General features: G+C 31.7%; 1 protein-coding gene across 2 annotated transcripts in view; it reads right to left on the minus strand.

The window, feature by feature from the left end:
- Positions 1 to 14,448, minus strand: part of LOC118184093 (furin-like protease 1, isoforms 1/1-X/2) — a 72,185-nt gene that overhangs the window by 18,082 nt on the left and 39,655 nt on the right. For both annotated transcript variants that reach the window (XM_085819526.1, XM_035353735.2), the window contains exons 11-13: positions 8,687 to 8,804; positions 8,051 to 8,200; positions 4,572 to 4,711 (exon numbers count right to left, since the gene is read on the minus strand). In XM_085819526.1, coding sequence (XP_085675652.1) covers positions 4,572 to 4,711; positions 8,051 to 8,200; positions 8,687 to 8,804 — 408 coding nt within the window. The remainder of the gene's footprint in view (positions 1 to 4,571; positions 4,712 to 8,050; positions 8,201 to 8,686; positions 8,805 to 14,448) is intronic.

Raw genomic sequence — 14,448 nt, forward strand, 5'->3', positions numbered from 1 at the left:
TGAAGAACTATAATTCAAACACTAAACTCAAATAATTTAAAAAAAATTCTAAATATATGTATATATGACAATTGCGATTAAAAATTATAATAAAAGTAAAAATATTTGCAAGAAAGAAAAAATTATACTTTTTTGTGCTCACACAGAATGAAAGGGAGAGAGAAATAGATTGCCTTAAACTCAGAAATTCATCAATTCGTGAATTATTCTTGGCACAAAGTAAAAAAGGTGCACCAAGGTAAATTCCATACCAAATTTTACAAAATTTGGTTTTTAAGGCATAATTTGAAATGTAGGATTGAAATATGGAAAAAAAATAAACGTCCAATTTTATGTCAAAATATGTATGTTAGAACAATGCTATACATAAATTGAATATGCATCCTAAGTTGCTCTTTGAATACAAGAAAAAAAATTGAATTTTGTAAATCGACTGAGTAGAATGGGATATATAGAACTGTCTGGTTTTTTTTTGGGGGGGGGGGGAGAGACTGAGTATACTTATATTTTGTCAACATTTGATGAATAGAGTACTAAGGCTGTAGATATACTAATAGATCTGTTTATTCTCATATAACAATATGCGAACCTACTGCTATAAATAATACAATTGCTCCTTGATGATATGGAGCTAAGTGAAGTTATCCCTTTTATTAATACATTTTCAACTTAAAATAATATAAATGCTTTGAAACTTGTCAATATATTCCATCTGTAACTCCAGGTGTAAATAAATAAATATTGCTTCATGAGGAAATTCAACCTAGAGATACATCAGAAAGATCTGCAGACACATTTGTGTTCCAAGAAAATAATTTTTTTGAATCTAGACTTTTGCGTGAAAATGAAAGGTGTGCCTATTGAAACTGGAGATATAAACAGAGTCAATGCTTCAGACTTCAATACACAAAATTCTGGAAAACACTCTTTATCAAAAGAGACCGTGACAAAGAAACCTATACCACTGAAATACCTAGAGGACAATAAAACTAGAGAATTGCATAAAAAGCCAGCTTTGCTTTCTGAAATTCTAACAAAAGAAACTACATTTTTTAATGTATTTGTGCATCAAATTCTGTAACTGTTACATAAATAAATTTGGCAATGAAACCTGTCTTCTCACTGCAAAGAAAAGTGCAAAAATCTATTGCTTTGCATAAAATAGAGAGTATTTCAAAACTCTTAGAAGGAGAGATGATTTTAACTATGAGGTGCAAAATGTAGGAAAAGATATTGCATTGAGAAATTCCCAATGTTCAAAAACTGAAAAACCAAAATGTAAATCTGGCATCTTGCATGATAAAAAATCACATTTGAAAAGTTCGAAAGAAGAAAGAGATTGCTCTCCTACTGGCTTAACAACAAGAAAGAGAAAATGTTTTGCAAATTTTACATTCAAGAGAAAAGGGGAAACCTTAAAAGAGGAACTGTTCCCTCAGGTTCTAGAATTTCAAAACAAAGGAAATCTGTTCAAAAATATTCTGTATTTGTAGCTGATTAAGAAGCTAAAACAATTTCAGATGAAGAATTATTGTAGAGCCAGAAAGTCTGGTAAAAGAAAATAAAATTTTGGCATTCTATCAAAAGGTAAAAATAAACATACATCTGTTTTTAGCACAAATCCCAGATCTCCTAATAATAAAATTTTTAAAAAAATCAGAGTGATGAGAGGTTAAATAATTCTGAAGGTAAGTTAAATATATTTAATTTTTCAAATTATCTGAAACAGAATACTCTACACACTGAAACATATAATAATCAAGAAAAATTTTCTATTTTTCAAATTAACTATACAAAGCAAGTTAAGGAAAACTTGCTCTCAAACAGGCAAAGAAAAAGTAGGATGTCCACTGCATATGTGACTTCTTTGTATGGCCTATTAAATCCTACACATTTTTTTCTGCATTTCAATTAAACTTATTTCCTTATTCCTTATTTCATTAGAGATATATTCCTCTTTCAAACAATACAGTTTTCACTTCGCAGCATAGTCAAAAGACATAAAAACTCAAAACATCTTCATTAAAAATTGTAAAATAAAGAAAAACTAAAATACCAAATACAGTTAAAAAACTAAGTTTTGCAATTAAAATTATAGTTGCTTGGAAAAGCCAGCAATTCAGCCAACAGGAAGAAAGAGAAAATTTTTGATTCAAAGTTAACTTTTGGCTCCACTGGGCAAAAAGGCACCGAAGTTTGTACACTAACTGACAATTCACTATACTGCTATGAGTTTCATATGTAAACAAATAGCTGCCATGTCAGGCCTAGCACCACAATGCAGATTAACTTAATGCATAAAAACCATAACCAGACCATAAGAGCAACATAATTCAATTGCTTTTAGAGCAAAAAATGCAAAGTTTACAAACATATAAGAGTAAAAATAGGGTTCACTAAGTCAGGTAAGAGGGTGGGTATATGCACAACTACATGTTATAGCAGTCTCATAGACACAATTTCAATGTTCTATGGCTAATCGTTTTTGAATTATGAGAGATATATAAAAAAATCATGAAAAAAATTCCATTTGAATCTGTTTTACAACCTGTTTTGAAAAAAAGATTGCTTTATTCTTTCCGTATGTAACGCCAAAAAAATTTTTCAAATGGATTTGAGAGCAGTCAAAAAGAATATTTTCATTAAAAGATGATACCCGAAATTTTTCGTGATTACAGTACTTCCCTTACTTTGTACAAGGAAGAAAAAAACACTTTTCTTCAAAATGTTTCTCATCAAGAAAGGAGTTTAAAACTGTAATGTCTTTGCATTGCTACACTACCTAATAAATACCAGCGAGAAATGGAGAAGTTTTCTCGCTTGAATGATCCTACTGCTAACAAAATGTTTTAGTTTGTAAGTGATATATAGTTTAAAAATAAAATATCGATATTTGACCAAAATGGGGAAATTCTTTTAACAAACTTCAGTACAGAGTGTTTCACACTCATAAAAATCTCTCATTTTTATTGCCTCAGCACAGGTTTCTCTTTCATCATTTGTCCTTCTGCAACTGAAGAAAGAAGATTTTATATTTAAAGAGTTAAAACTAGTCCTGAAAATTTATGAATATCACATTTATTCTTGTTGCCTTAACTCCCCCAATAATTGCCATAGTTGTATAAAATATCACTAAATGTATAGGAAACTGGATGGGACTAAAAAGTCAATTCATTACATTCAAGGAGTTGTCATAAACCATGTTCATTATTTGATCTGAAATATTAACAACATTCCAGCATTAAATCATCAAAATCATATTTATTATTTTATTATAATAAAACCTCCTAATCCAGATTGAGCACTATTTTTATTCAAGCTAACAAAGTCCAGATTAAATTAAATAACTTTAAATATTAAAAATTAACCTAACCACCTGAATGTTTTCTGAGAATTTATACCTATTTCATTCATAGTATACAGATAATTCTGTTGAATCTCATTCATATTGGTCCTTTCTCCTTTAAAGATTCATCCAGTTTCCCCTTCCCAAAAAGACCAATAGCTTAAAAATCTTCAGTGAAACTTTTGTTATTAACTTTTTTAGCCTGTTGCACAATCTTCTAAATCTGTGTAAAGTCAATTTGAATTCTCTTTAAATATGTCAATGACAAACTGTATAACTAGTTTTTTCATTGCAACTTGAAATTTAGTTCTTACATTCAGTCCACTCAAACAAAGTTGAATAAACCAGCATAATCTAAAAATACCCTATTTTAATTTGTTTCGATGCATTTTATGCAAATATTTGCTGGTTTTCAAGTTTGCCTGAGATAATTCTTTTCTCTTTCCATTGAGAATTTCTCAAGAAGGAAAAGTACTTTAACTTTTCTTTTTCATACAATACAAAGTTTACTCTATCACATAAATTAAATGTTTCAACTTTTATAATGATCTTAAAATACATTAATTTTTAATTACTGCTAAAGATGGAAATGGAAAAAAAATAATGCAAAATACAAATAATTATCAGCAATGTACTTAAGAATTAGAGAAGCGACAAATAACTCGACTAGCACAGATGGAATTTTATAGCATAACTGCCTCTAAAATGGAAAAGCAATAATGTGGCAGAGACAAGACAGCAAGACAAGTCAAATGGGATGGGAGTCATTGCAAAATGACACTTATAGAATGTAAGGCAAAAGTGTTTTGCTTTCCAAGTAAGCTGATCATTCATGATTGTTAATTCCTAATACTATCAACATTTAGTTTACAGTTTTTATTACTATTTCACGGATTGTATATTACAACAAGGATGGATTAAATTAACAAGATTTTTTTGTATTTTACAAGCAATGACAACATTCATGTAAGCAATTTATTTAAGACCAGGCAGATAAATACAGGAAAAGATATTGTGCCTTATTCTCAAAGTGTAATGAAAATCTATTTACAAGAGTGACAAAATTTCTAATACTTAAATTTTTATATTTTCAGTAAAATTATCAGGTCTTGCTCCAATCTCCTTAGTGATAGATTATTCAACAGGAGAAAATAAAAACTTAAAACAAGTCACTTAAAACAAATTTATATACTTTGAGACAAAAGAGATGCATTTTAGAATATACCTCCAATTTTCCCATCATAAACAACTTCTAATTTCCACACACCATTTGGATTTTCACCCCACATATGAACACTCATAAAAGGCCAGTTCTCAAATCCAGCTCTAGATGTATCTGATGGACGTGGAGCTAAAATTGTAGATCTAAGAAACAACTTTGTGTTAATATAGTGAAAAAAAAATATTTTGGCAGTCTTATTTCACAACCAGAAATAACATTATGCTGAATAACTATAGTAATTGTAACAATAAATAATATCTCTGATTTGAAATTACATATTTTTTCTGTTTAATACCATTACCCTAAAATTTGTTCCTCATCATGCTTTATCAAACTATATGATGGGCATATCATCATTTGCATAAGTGAAAAGCCACATGGTTTTGTTACTGCTGAGAAAGAGTGACCTGATCGGAGCAGATGTTTAAATATGATCTGTTCTCCTCACAAGCATAAATATGAGTTGTTATATAACTTTTGTTTCGGTGCAGTACTAAGAATGAAGAGTCCAAAAGTCAATTTACATCTTATTAATGCTCTTTTATTTGAAAAAGAAAAAAAAGTGCTAGACAGCCTGCTAATCTTGCTCATAAAATTTGAGCTATGTATGGAAAAGTACTGTTTCTGATGACACATTTTGAAGGTGGTTTAAGAAGCAAGGAAATTTCAATCTCGAAAATGATGTTTCCTCTGGATGATCATCCTGTGTAAACAAGGACCTATTAAAAGAATCTATGGCTGAAAACCCAAATTACACAGTTTAGGAATATCAGACAGAGTAAATATTCAAAGAGTGCAGTATATAATCATTTGAAGAAGAGTGAGTGTCGCTGCTGAGCCAGCCTCTCAGCAGTTTTCATCCCTCACGAAATGAAGTGAACTGAGGTCTGGAATAAACCTGGTCTGGAATAGTCTTATGAGTTCATATTAGAAAATCCCATCAGCCATTCCCCAGGAAGAAGAAAAAAAGGTAAGTTTACCTTTTGACATATTTTTTATTGATCTTCTAAAAGTGAGTATGGGAGCCACTATGATCCATGGGTACCCCCTAACAGAGCAGAATATTCATGCTAAAATAATTAACTCTTTTTCTTTTAAATGCTACATGGCTGGAGATGAGAAGTGGATACTATACAATAATGTTACAAAAAAAAAAAAAAAAAAAAAAAAAAAAAAGAAAGAAAGAAAGAAAGAAAGAAAAAAGACCATGCCATAAACCAAAAGAACCTCTTGTAACATCGAGAGTGGAGATTTAATCCAGAAAAAGTAATACTTTGTGTATGGTGGAACTACAAAGAAATTGCACATTATGAATTGTTGCGCCCAAGTCAGACAATAAGTTCAGAAAAATACTGTTCCCAAATGGCAGTTTTCAAAGCAGAAATTGAAGCAAAGCACCAGGAATGACCAGTCTTCAAGGTGTTGTGTTCCAACATGACAATATTTGGCCCCACCTGTCAATGAATGTCAGACAAAAACTTATTGGCTGTGGCTAAAATCCCCATATTCACAAGACCTTGCTCTCTCAGATTTTCATCTCTTCAAGCCACTACAAAATCCTCTAAATGGCCTGGAATTTACTTCTTTGGAGACTGTCAAAGAGCATGTTGATAATTTCTTTACAAATAAACCTAATGACTTTTTTAAAAGCAAAATTTTTCAGCAACCTCAGAGATAGTAAATGTCACAGAAGAAAATGGTGCTTATATGATTCAATGAAAGTTTCTCATGTTTTTGTACTGCTTCATTTGTATTTATCATCAGAAAACTGCAGAACTTTTCAGAGGACCCAATACAAGAACATACAGTTTACAAATTTTGCTTAAAAAAATTATTATTCTTAATATTTATAGGTAAACTTCTTTTTCCTCGTCTTATTCATAACACACAAAATAATCTATTTTCAAGCCAAGTACGGTATGTGATTAACACAAGTCGACAAATTTCTGTGCCGCTGGGTCCAGGTTCGAATCTCAAATAAGACCTGAATATTTGTGACTAATTTTTTGCGGTATGGGGACATTTAAAATCCATCAAGCATAAATTTCTCTCATAAGGTTGGTGGAAAAGGAAAACATGTATCGTCATACTTCGTGAACCCTTCATTTGAAGCAGAACCTCAGCAGATAGTCTTTGTGTGCCTTGTTTGCACTAAACACCTATTTTATATTTAATAAATTAAAAATCAGTCATCAGTTTAATTTGTTTTGAAAATTTGAAAGTCCTCAAAAGAAAAAATTAACTAATCATGCCCCTCCCAGTTTTTTAATACTTTGTAATCTCCCCTCCTACACTCGTAAGGTAGTTTGATGAACTAGGTATAACTGTATCATCAATATACCATATAAATCCTCATTTTCAAAACTGGATTTAAAATCATGAACATAAAAATTCCAGTTTGCTAGGACAATTGAATAACTATTTCTAATTCCCTGTATAATACTGTTATGAATTTTGTACATATGCAGATAATTTTAGTGCAATCATATGCAGGCATTCCTAGCAGAGGTGCAGCGCATATAAGTATGTGGGTGGCCAAAATCAGGGAGAGCAGAACTCTTGGCAATACCACGCCCAAATATTTTTAATTCATTGTAAGAATTTAGTGAGCATAAAATAAGAATTTTATTAATCAATGAGCTTTTTTTTTTTTTTTTTTTTTTTCTTTAATTTGGGGCGGAAATCTTAGGAAAGTACGCAAGCAGCCAATGGTCTAGGAATGGCCCTGATTATATGTGAAATTGTTATATTTTTCTGTAAAATATAACATGAAAATCTAGAAGGAGAATGCTCACCCAGAAAACTAAGAATATAGGGGCAAGTCTTTTAATATTGATTAAATGGCTATCTCGCTAATTTGGCGAGACATTGCCAAACTGGTAATGGTTTCGGCGACAAATCGCCAAACGTTGCCAAACTTGGGGACATTTTGTCCAGTCCCTATATCCCATAATAGGTATTGTAACTAAATAATTGCAACTTATGTTTTGCATAAAACTGTTTTTGGTCCTCATATACATTTCAGTAATTTTGAGAAGCAGAAAGTACTAGAAAAATCTCGTGGAAGGGGAAAACTATATAAAACCAGAGACAGCATCAGTCCCCCTAGTTTTGTTTAATGAGTTCACAATAAGGAGATATCTTTGTTCTTTAGATGTGCTTTGGATCACACTGTGTTTAAAGTTTTTTAGTAGTTTGAAGTGTAACTACTGATTGTACTCTGTGATACACTGAATACCTAGTTCCTGAACTATGAAGTGTTTCTTTTGATAAAATAAGTTTTATTAATTTATCACTGGACTTGTGTGCATTCATTCTATTACGAACACAACAATATATTATATTCTGAAATTACAAATTAAATCCCATAATAATAATCTCATCAAGTAATTAAAAATATATATAAAATAAATTTATTTTGAATTCCTTATAAATCAATAAAAATAAAATCCTGTTAAAATTCATAACAATAATTAAGTTACCTAGTTCCCATTGGTGATGTTAAATATATGTGTAGATCACCTCTTCGTACAGTCGATATAGTTAACTTGGCTTGCACATGCTCCAGATATCGAATATTTGCACAGTTTACTCTAAGTGTTGCTTCTGCTCTACCTCTTGGATGAATAAACCTATTTTTAGAAAGACAAATCAAAACGAATCAAAAAGAATATGATAAATTTTTCTTGCATGTACACTTTTTTCCAAATACAGTACAAAGTCTGTAATCCGGACTCGTCGGGACTTCGGCGATTCCTGATTAGGGGTTTTCCTGGATTATAGATCATCAATTTAAATCTGGTAAGATGGCATGCAGAAATTATACAATTAAAAATATGAAACCATAATTTATGAAATAAAGAGCAATTATGATCTAAAGGGTATCAAAATTTACCCAAAAAAAAGCTTAAAATTTATTTGTTTACTTTATTAAACATTTCTTTCAACGCACACATGCATAAAGCATACAAAAAAAAAAAGTTTATGGCTTTGAGGTCCAGATTATAGATCATTCCGAATAATGGACGTCCGGATTATGGGCTTTATACTGTACTTGAATAAATTAGATTTGCACAATATGTTATATGAAAATGATTAAAAAAATTAATGACCCATACTGATTAATTTGATGGCCTCTCATCTCACAAGTCTTTTGTTCAGGAACGGTAGTCCAGAATCGTGCTAGTTTGACCATGTCCCCAGCATCCATCATGCCATATCCAAAAGAATGACTAACTAAAATGAGGGAACATTAGCATTTAATTTATATAACCAATGGCATAAATATATATCATGCAAATGGACAAAACAGAAACATTGCAAAAAATTTGAATTAAAAAAATAATTTTATTCTGTTTTACAGAATTTTATTTACACTTTTTGCATACTTTGTATAACTTTTAATTTGAATTTTTATGCGTTTTTCTGGCATATAGCATTAGAATTAACGTGTATTGTTCTGTAACATAAATGTTCATGTTGTTCTGTACATAAAAATCCATACATGTTCAAACTGTACATGTAGCATAAGCAAAATTCAGAATACATTTGGTTAAAATCTACTAGATCTTATCAAAACATTTTGATAACAAATTGAGGATACTTAGTAATTTCTCACGACATAGAGTAACATTTTAGAAATTTTCATAAATAGAACTCTGAGCCTAAAACTACATAATTTTTTTTTTTTTTTTTTTTTTTTTTTTTTCTGGAATATTCATGGAGGTAGGAAATTAGATGAAGTGGCCCTAAACCAGTTTTCCCATACTCTGCTTTGAATCACTGGCGGTCCCTTCATTAGTGACCAAAACATTGGGTAATTTACCATTGAGTTCAATGGGTTTTAACACGATCGGATGTAAATATTTTGTAATTATGTCGTAAATATGCATATAAATGTACATATTTTCTTTTTCTACAATACTTCAGAATCCTAAGTATATGAAAAGAATGCACTTTTAAACAACATTTCATTCTGAACGGAATTAAATGCTATACTTTTCACAGAACAGTTTGCTCAGAATGGTTTAATTTGAATGAAATATTTTCACAAGTTTTACTTACATTAGGAAAAAATTTTAAGGTAATTCGATTTTATTCGGTTAAGGATTACAAAAATTAAGATCAAAGTTTATTGTATTATTAATATTAAAATTATGCATTATTTCTTTTCTATTTACAGAGCTGCTTCCTAAAGTACTTTCTCAAATATGACATGATTTTTTAGCTTCTGAGGCAACTTTTAAATCGAAAAATTTAAGTCAATTTATAATAAATGCTCTATTCGGTCTATTTCAAATTAGAGCACCTTTTATTTTAACAGTGAAATACTTTAAATAGTACTTAACTTTCTCTGAATATTTCTGAAAGAGAATAAAATAAGGATTATTTTTTTAATATTATTTAAAACTTGTAACTGAGTTATTATAAAATGTAAGGGGAATAACTCTTTTAATTATACTTATCAAACTTTTTTACCCTTAATTTCAACAATACATATTCTAAAACGCTTCTTTACTACTTTCTAAAGTATGCATCTCATAGAAATTGCTTTACAATACCCTTTAACAGATTGCTTTCCAGATTCTTGCTTAAATAGTTTTATAACGTATTTGTCAACAGGATGTCAGTTTATGTTTACAATTCAGTGTTAAGGTTATTATACATTTAGATAATATTTATAATCATTATAAATTTAGATACATTTAATAATTAGATTTCTTCACAGTTGTTTATGAATGAATAAATCCTTCATTTCAAATACATTTATAAATAATTTAATAAATATTTACATATTTTGTTAAATGCATATACGAGGGCAATCCCAAAAAAAAAGGTCTCCTATATTTTTAGATATACAAAGAACCATTTATTTTCTATAATTGCTAGATCACTTTAAAGATTGAAGAATGCTTTATTTTTCAACATAATCGCCATTTCGGTCGATGCATTTTGTAGATGATGTGGCAGTTTTACAATGCCCATGTCATACCAGCTTGCCACCATGCCCTTCAGCAAGCGTTGAACCTCATCTTTCACCTCATCATCGGAGCAGAACCGCCGTCCAGACAAATGTTCCTTCAACTTAGGGAACAGGTGGAAATCGCTGGGTGCCAAGTCCGGACTGTAGGGTGGGTGTGTGATGATGTTCCAACCAAAATTTTGCAGGAGATCGACGGTTTGACGGGCAACGTGAGGACGGGCGTTGTCGTGGAAAATGCTTACACCCTTGCTCAACATCCCTCTTCTCCAGTTCTGAACTGCCCTTCTGAGTTTCTTCAGTGTTTCACAGTACCTGTCAGCACTGACTGTTGTCCCAGCAGGCAGAAAGTCGACCCTTTCCTGTCCCAAAACACAGTTGCCATGACTTTACCGGCAGATTGTGTTTGCTTGAATTTTCGTGGCTTGGGCGAAGAGGGATGCCACCACTCGCATGACTGTTGTTTTGTCTCAGGTGTAAAGTGGAATGCCCAGGTTTCGTCACCTGTGACAACTGAGTCCAAGAAGTTGTCCTTTTCGTCTCCATAGTGGTGAAGAAATTCGTGGGAAGAATCAATCCGTTGCCGTTTGTGGTCTTCTGTCAGCATGTGCAGCACCCATCTTGCACACACCTTCCGATATTGCAACTTTTTCGTTAAAATCCTGTGGATGGTGCTTCTGGAAACCTCAGGAACCAAAATGCAGAGAGCATTCAGAGTGATCCTCCGATCTTTACGCATGAGTTCCTCAACTTTCGCAATTGTCTCGTCGGCAATTGACAGCCTCCTGCTCCTTTCTTCGTCATAAATTTCAGTACGACCGGCTGTAAACTCTCTACACCACATGCGAACGTTTTTGCAATCAATGCACGACTGTCCATACACTTCCGCCAATAGGCAGTGAATTTCAACTAGTTTAACGCCTTTTGCGTTCAAAAATCGAATAACTGCGCGCACTTCACACTTGGCGGTAACGTTTATCGGGAGCTCCATTTCGAATGGCTGCCAAGCCAAGACTGAGCATCCGAGCGAAGCACCTGCGTGCTTATGTGGTAGTGGAGAAGGCACCACTCACAACAGTGTTGCCAACAACCGTATTAAAACTTTCTCTACGTCCCCAAGAAAGAGGAGACCTTTTTTTTGGGATTGCCCTCGTACATTCTTTTTGCAAGTACATGCATATATACCATTTTTCATTTCCGGCATGTGGAAATATTTAATTTCTGTGCATTCACTATATTTTTCGAGTAAAGTATTTACACTAATTTTAAAAAAGTACATGTTACAATAATATGTGCATGTAAAAAAAAATTATTTTATTTAAAACATTTTGGCGTTTGGAACATAAAAGTAGCGAATACTGTATCAAGGGTATCGAAAAATGTATACAATTTTAAAAGTACGGTGAGGTATTTTTCATTCTTTAAACATAACGTTTTTGCTAAAATCTATATTTTTGTAATTCAACAGCTTAGAATTTTATAAAACAAATTTATAATCAAAATCGCTATTGTTAGTTATTAAAAAATAACCAAGTTGTGATTTTTGCGTAAATGTCGCTAAATTATACAAATTGCTATTATCCATCATACTAGGAATGTTTCTTTTATGCGGAAGTGTCCCGTTTTTCGATTTGTATGGAACTGTCGTGTGTCGAAATACTATCAGAGCACTGTCAAGCGAGCATCTGAATGTAAAGAAAAAACACCCCATCTGGTGACCAAAGCTTCAGAGCAGTGCTTCACTTCTAATGCCGTTTGGCCACTCCTTCCTTTCTTACTTCCATGGGAGTATTATACAATACCTTCTTATTATCCACATTCCAAGTCTTAACATTAAATTATTTCTTGTGAAGATAATAGCATTTTCATAAACACCTGACTGTCACTTAACCTGAACATCACTTAAACATTTTGTAGTTAAAACAGTTATGCAAATTATTTTATTTGTTTTGCTATTAAAATTTGATAAATCAAATGGCATGTTTACAAAATGAACATAATTTATCAAAGATATTTATAGATTTATAGTATTGATATTTAAAATTGTACTTCTGCATGAATTATTAAATATTAATTATGTAAAAACTATGTGAAGACCATAAATAAACATTATCTACCTAGTATAAAAATATAAAAGCCATACGAGGGTTGCTATTTCTGGCCTAATAATAAAAAAATAAAATTTTACAATCGAAACTGGTTTTATTGTTTTTCAAAATATTCTCCATGAAGATCAATACACTTTTGCAAGAATTTGAACCAATTTTTCCACTCTAATTGAGGTAACTCTAAAATATGCATTTTGAATGCAACAACCGATTTTCCGGTGTCACAAATCACTGACCATGTAATTTATTTTTGATGTGCAGGAATAAAAGAAAGTCATTGGGTGCCAAATCAGGGCTGTATGGCAGATGACCCATCAATTCGATATTTTGGTCCATCAAAATTTTCAAAATTTTTTTTGTTTTTACCGATGTGTGAGAGATTGCATTGTTGTTCATGATGAAGAATGATTCACCTCTTCTGCTTTTTTCGAATTTCTCAGATGATTTTTGGCAAACAAATGGTCGTATAACATTCTGAATTGAACATCCTGCATTGCTCTAACACCACTGTTACTATGCGACTGCTACTGCGAAAGAAACAGGCAACCATTTGCTTCGATGTGCTTCTTCCGCGAACAACTTTTGTTGAACTTGGCTCATCTTGGAAGACCCATACAGTCGACTGCTGTTTTGTTTTGGGCTCTGCATAGATCCATGATTTGTCACCAGTGTGGATGTCATACGCAGCCTTTAATGCACTTTGAATTTATTTTTCCAACATTTCCTTGCCTCAATCGACATAAGCCTTCTTTTGTACATTTGTCAGACTATGCAAAATCCAACATGAACAAATCTTTTTTTTTACAGCCAAATGTTCATTTAATGTCTTATTGATGCTTGTCACAATAATGCCCAAAGATGCCTCAATCTCACGGTATGTCACATGACGATCATGCTTCATTAGTTCATGTACAGCATCAATATTTTGTGGCACAACAATTTTATCAAGGAATTTATCCTGGAGCGAATGTCGATCACGATTGAATTCGTTATACCAGCTTTTTACAGTGTTGTAGGATGGTGCTTTATCACTGTATAAAGAATTAAGTTCATCAAAGCACTCTTTCCTTAAAAATCCATGTCAAAGGTTATGAAAAATTATTACACGAAAATGTTTACGAGTCTATTCCATTTTTTGCCAGAGATAAATTTTTCAGTTTACTGTAAACAATACAAATCATGCTAAAATGGCAAAATGCTCAGAAGAATTTATGGTTAAAAATATCAAACTTTCGAATGAAATTGTCTGCAGTCACCTAGCAACACTTACTGTTGCCAAGGCCAGAAATATAAACAGCAACCTTTGTACTTAAACATTTTTGTTTGTTTTTATATAAGTTCTTGTTTCTTACAAAATGCTTCTTTTCATAATTATTTACGAATAGAACAATATTTATGAGCTATAAAGACTATCAAACAAATGTTTTTCTTAAGTTCACAACTTTCCTCAGTAAGTAAGTTTACATTTTATTGTTCCTTTTGAGGTCTCACGTATAAATTTACAACAGCAAGTGTCCTGCACTTTTACAACCCTTTATGATATTTATTCCTACATTAAGAAGGATTAGAATGCTATTTAAGATCTATAAAAATATTTTTGGGGGAAGGAGGGTAATAATTATTATTATTTAGAGCTGCAATGAAAGATCAAGTTTTTCTGTATGTTTTAACTGTTTATTCAGAACATCTGAACTGATTATTCAAAGACACAAAAGCACAACAAAGTTGACAGCATGAAAATACCATCTTCTGCACACACAAGGGGACAAAAATCAAAGTTATTTTGATATTC

This window comes from Stegodyphus dumicola, chromosome 6 (genome assembly GCF_044657685.1).
Source record: "Stegodyphus dumicola isolate Sdum_Otavi_A_Nest chromosome 6, ASM4465768v1".
Taxonomy (NCBI): domain Eukaryota; kingdom Metazoa; phylum Arthropoda; class Arachnida; order Araneae; family Eresidae; genus Stegodyphus; species Stegodyphus dumicola.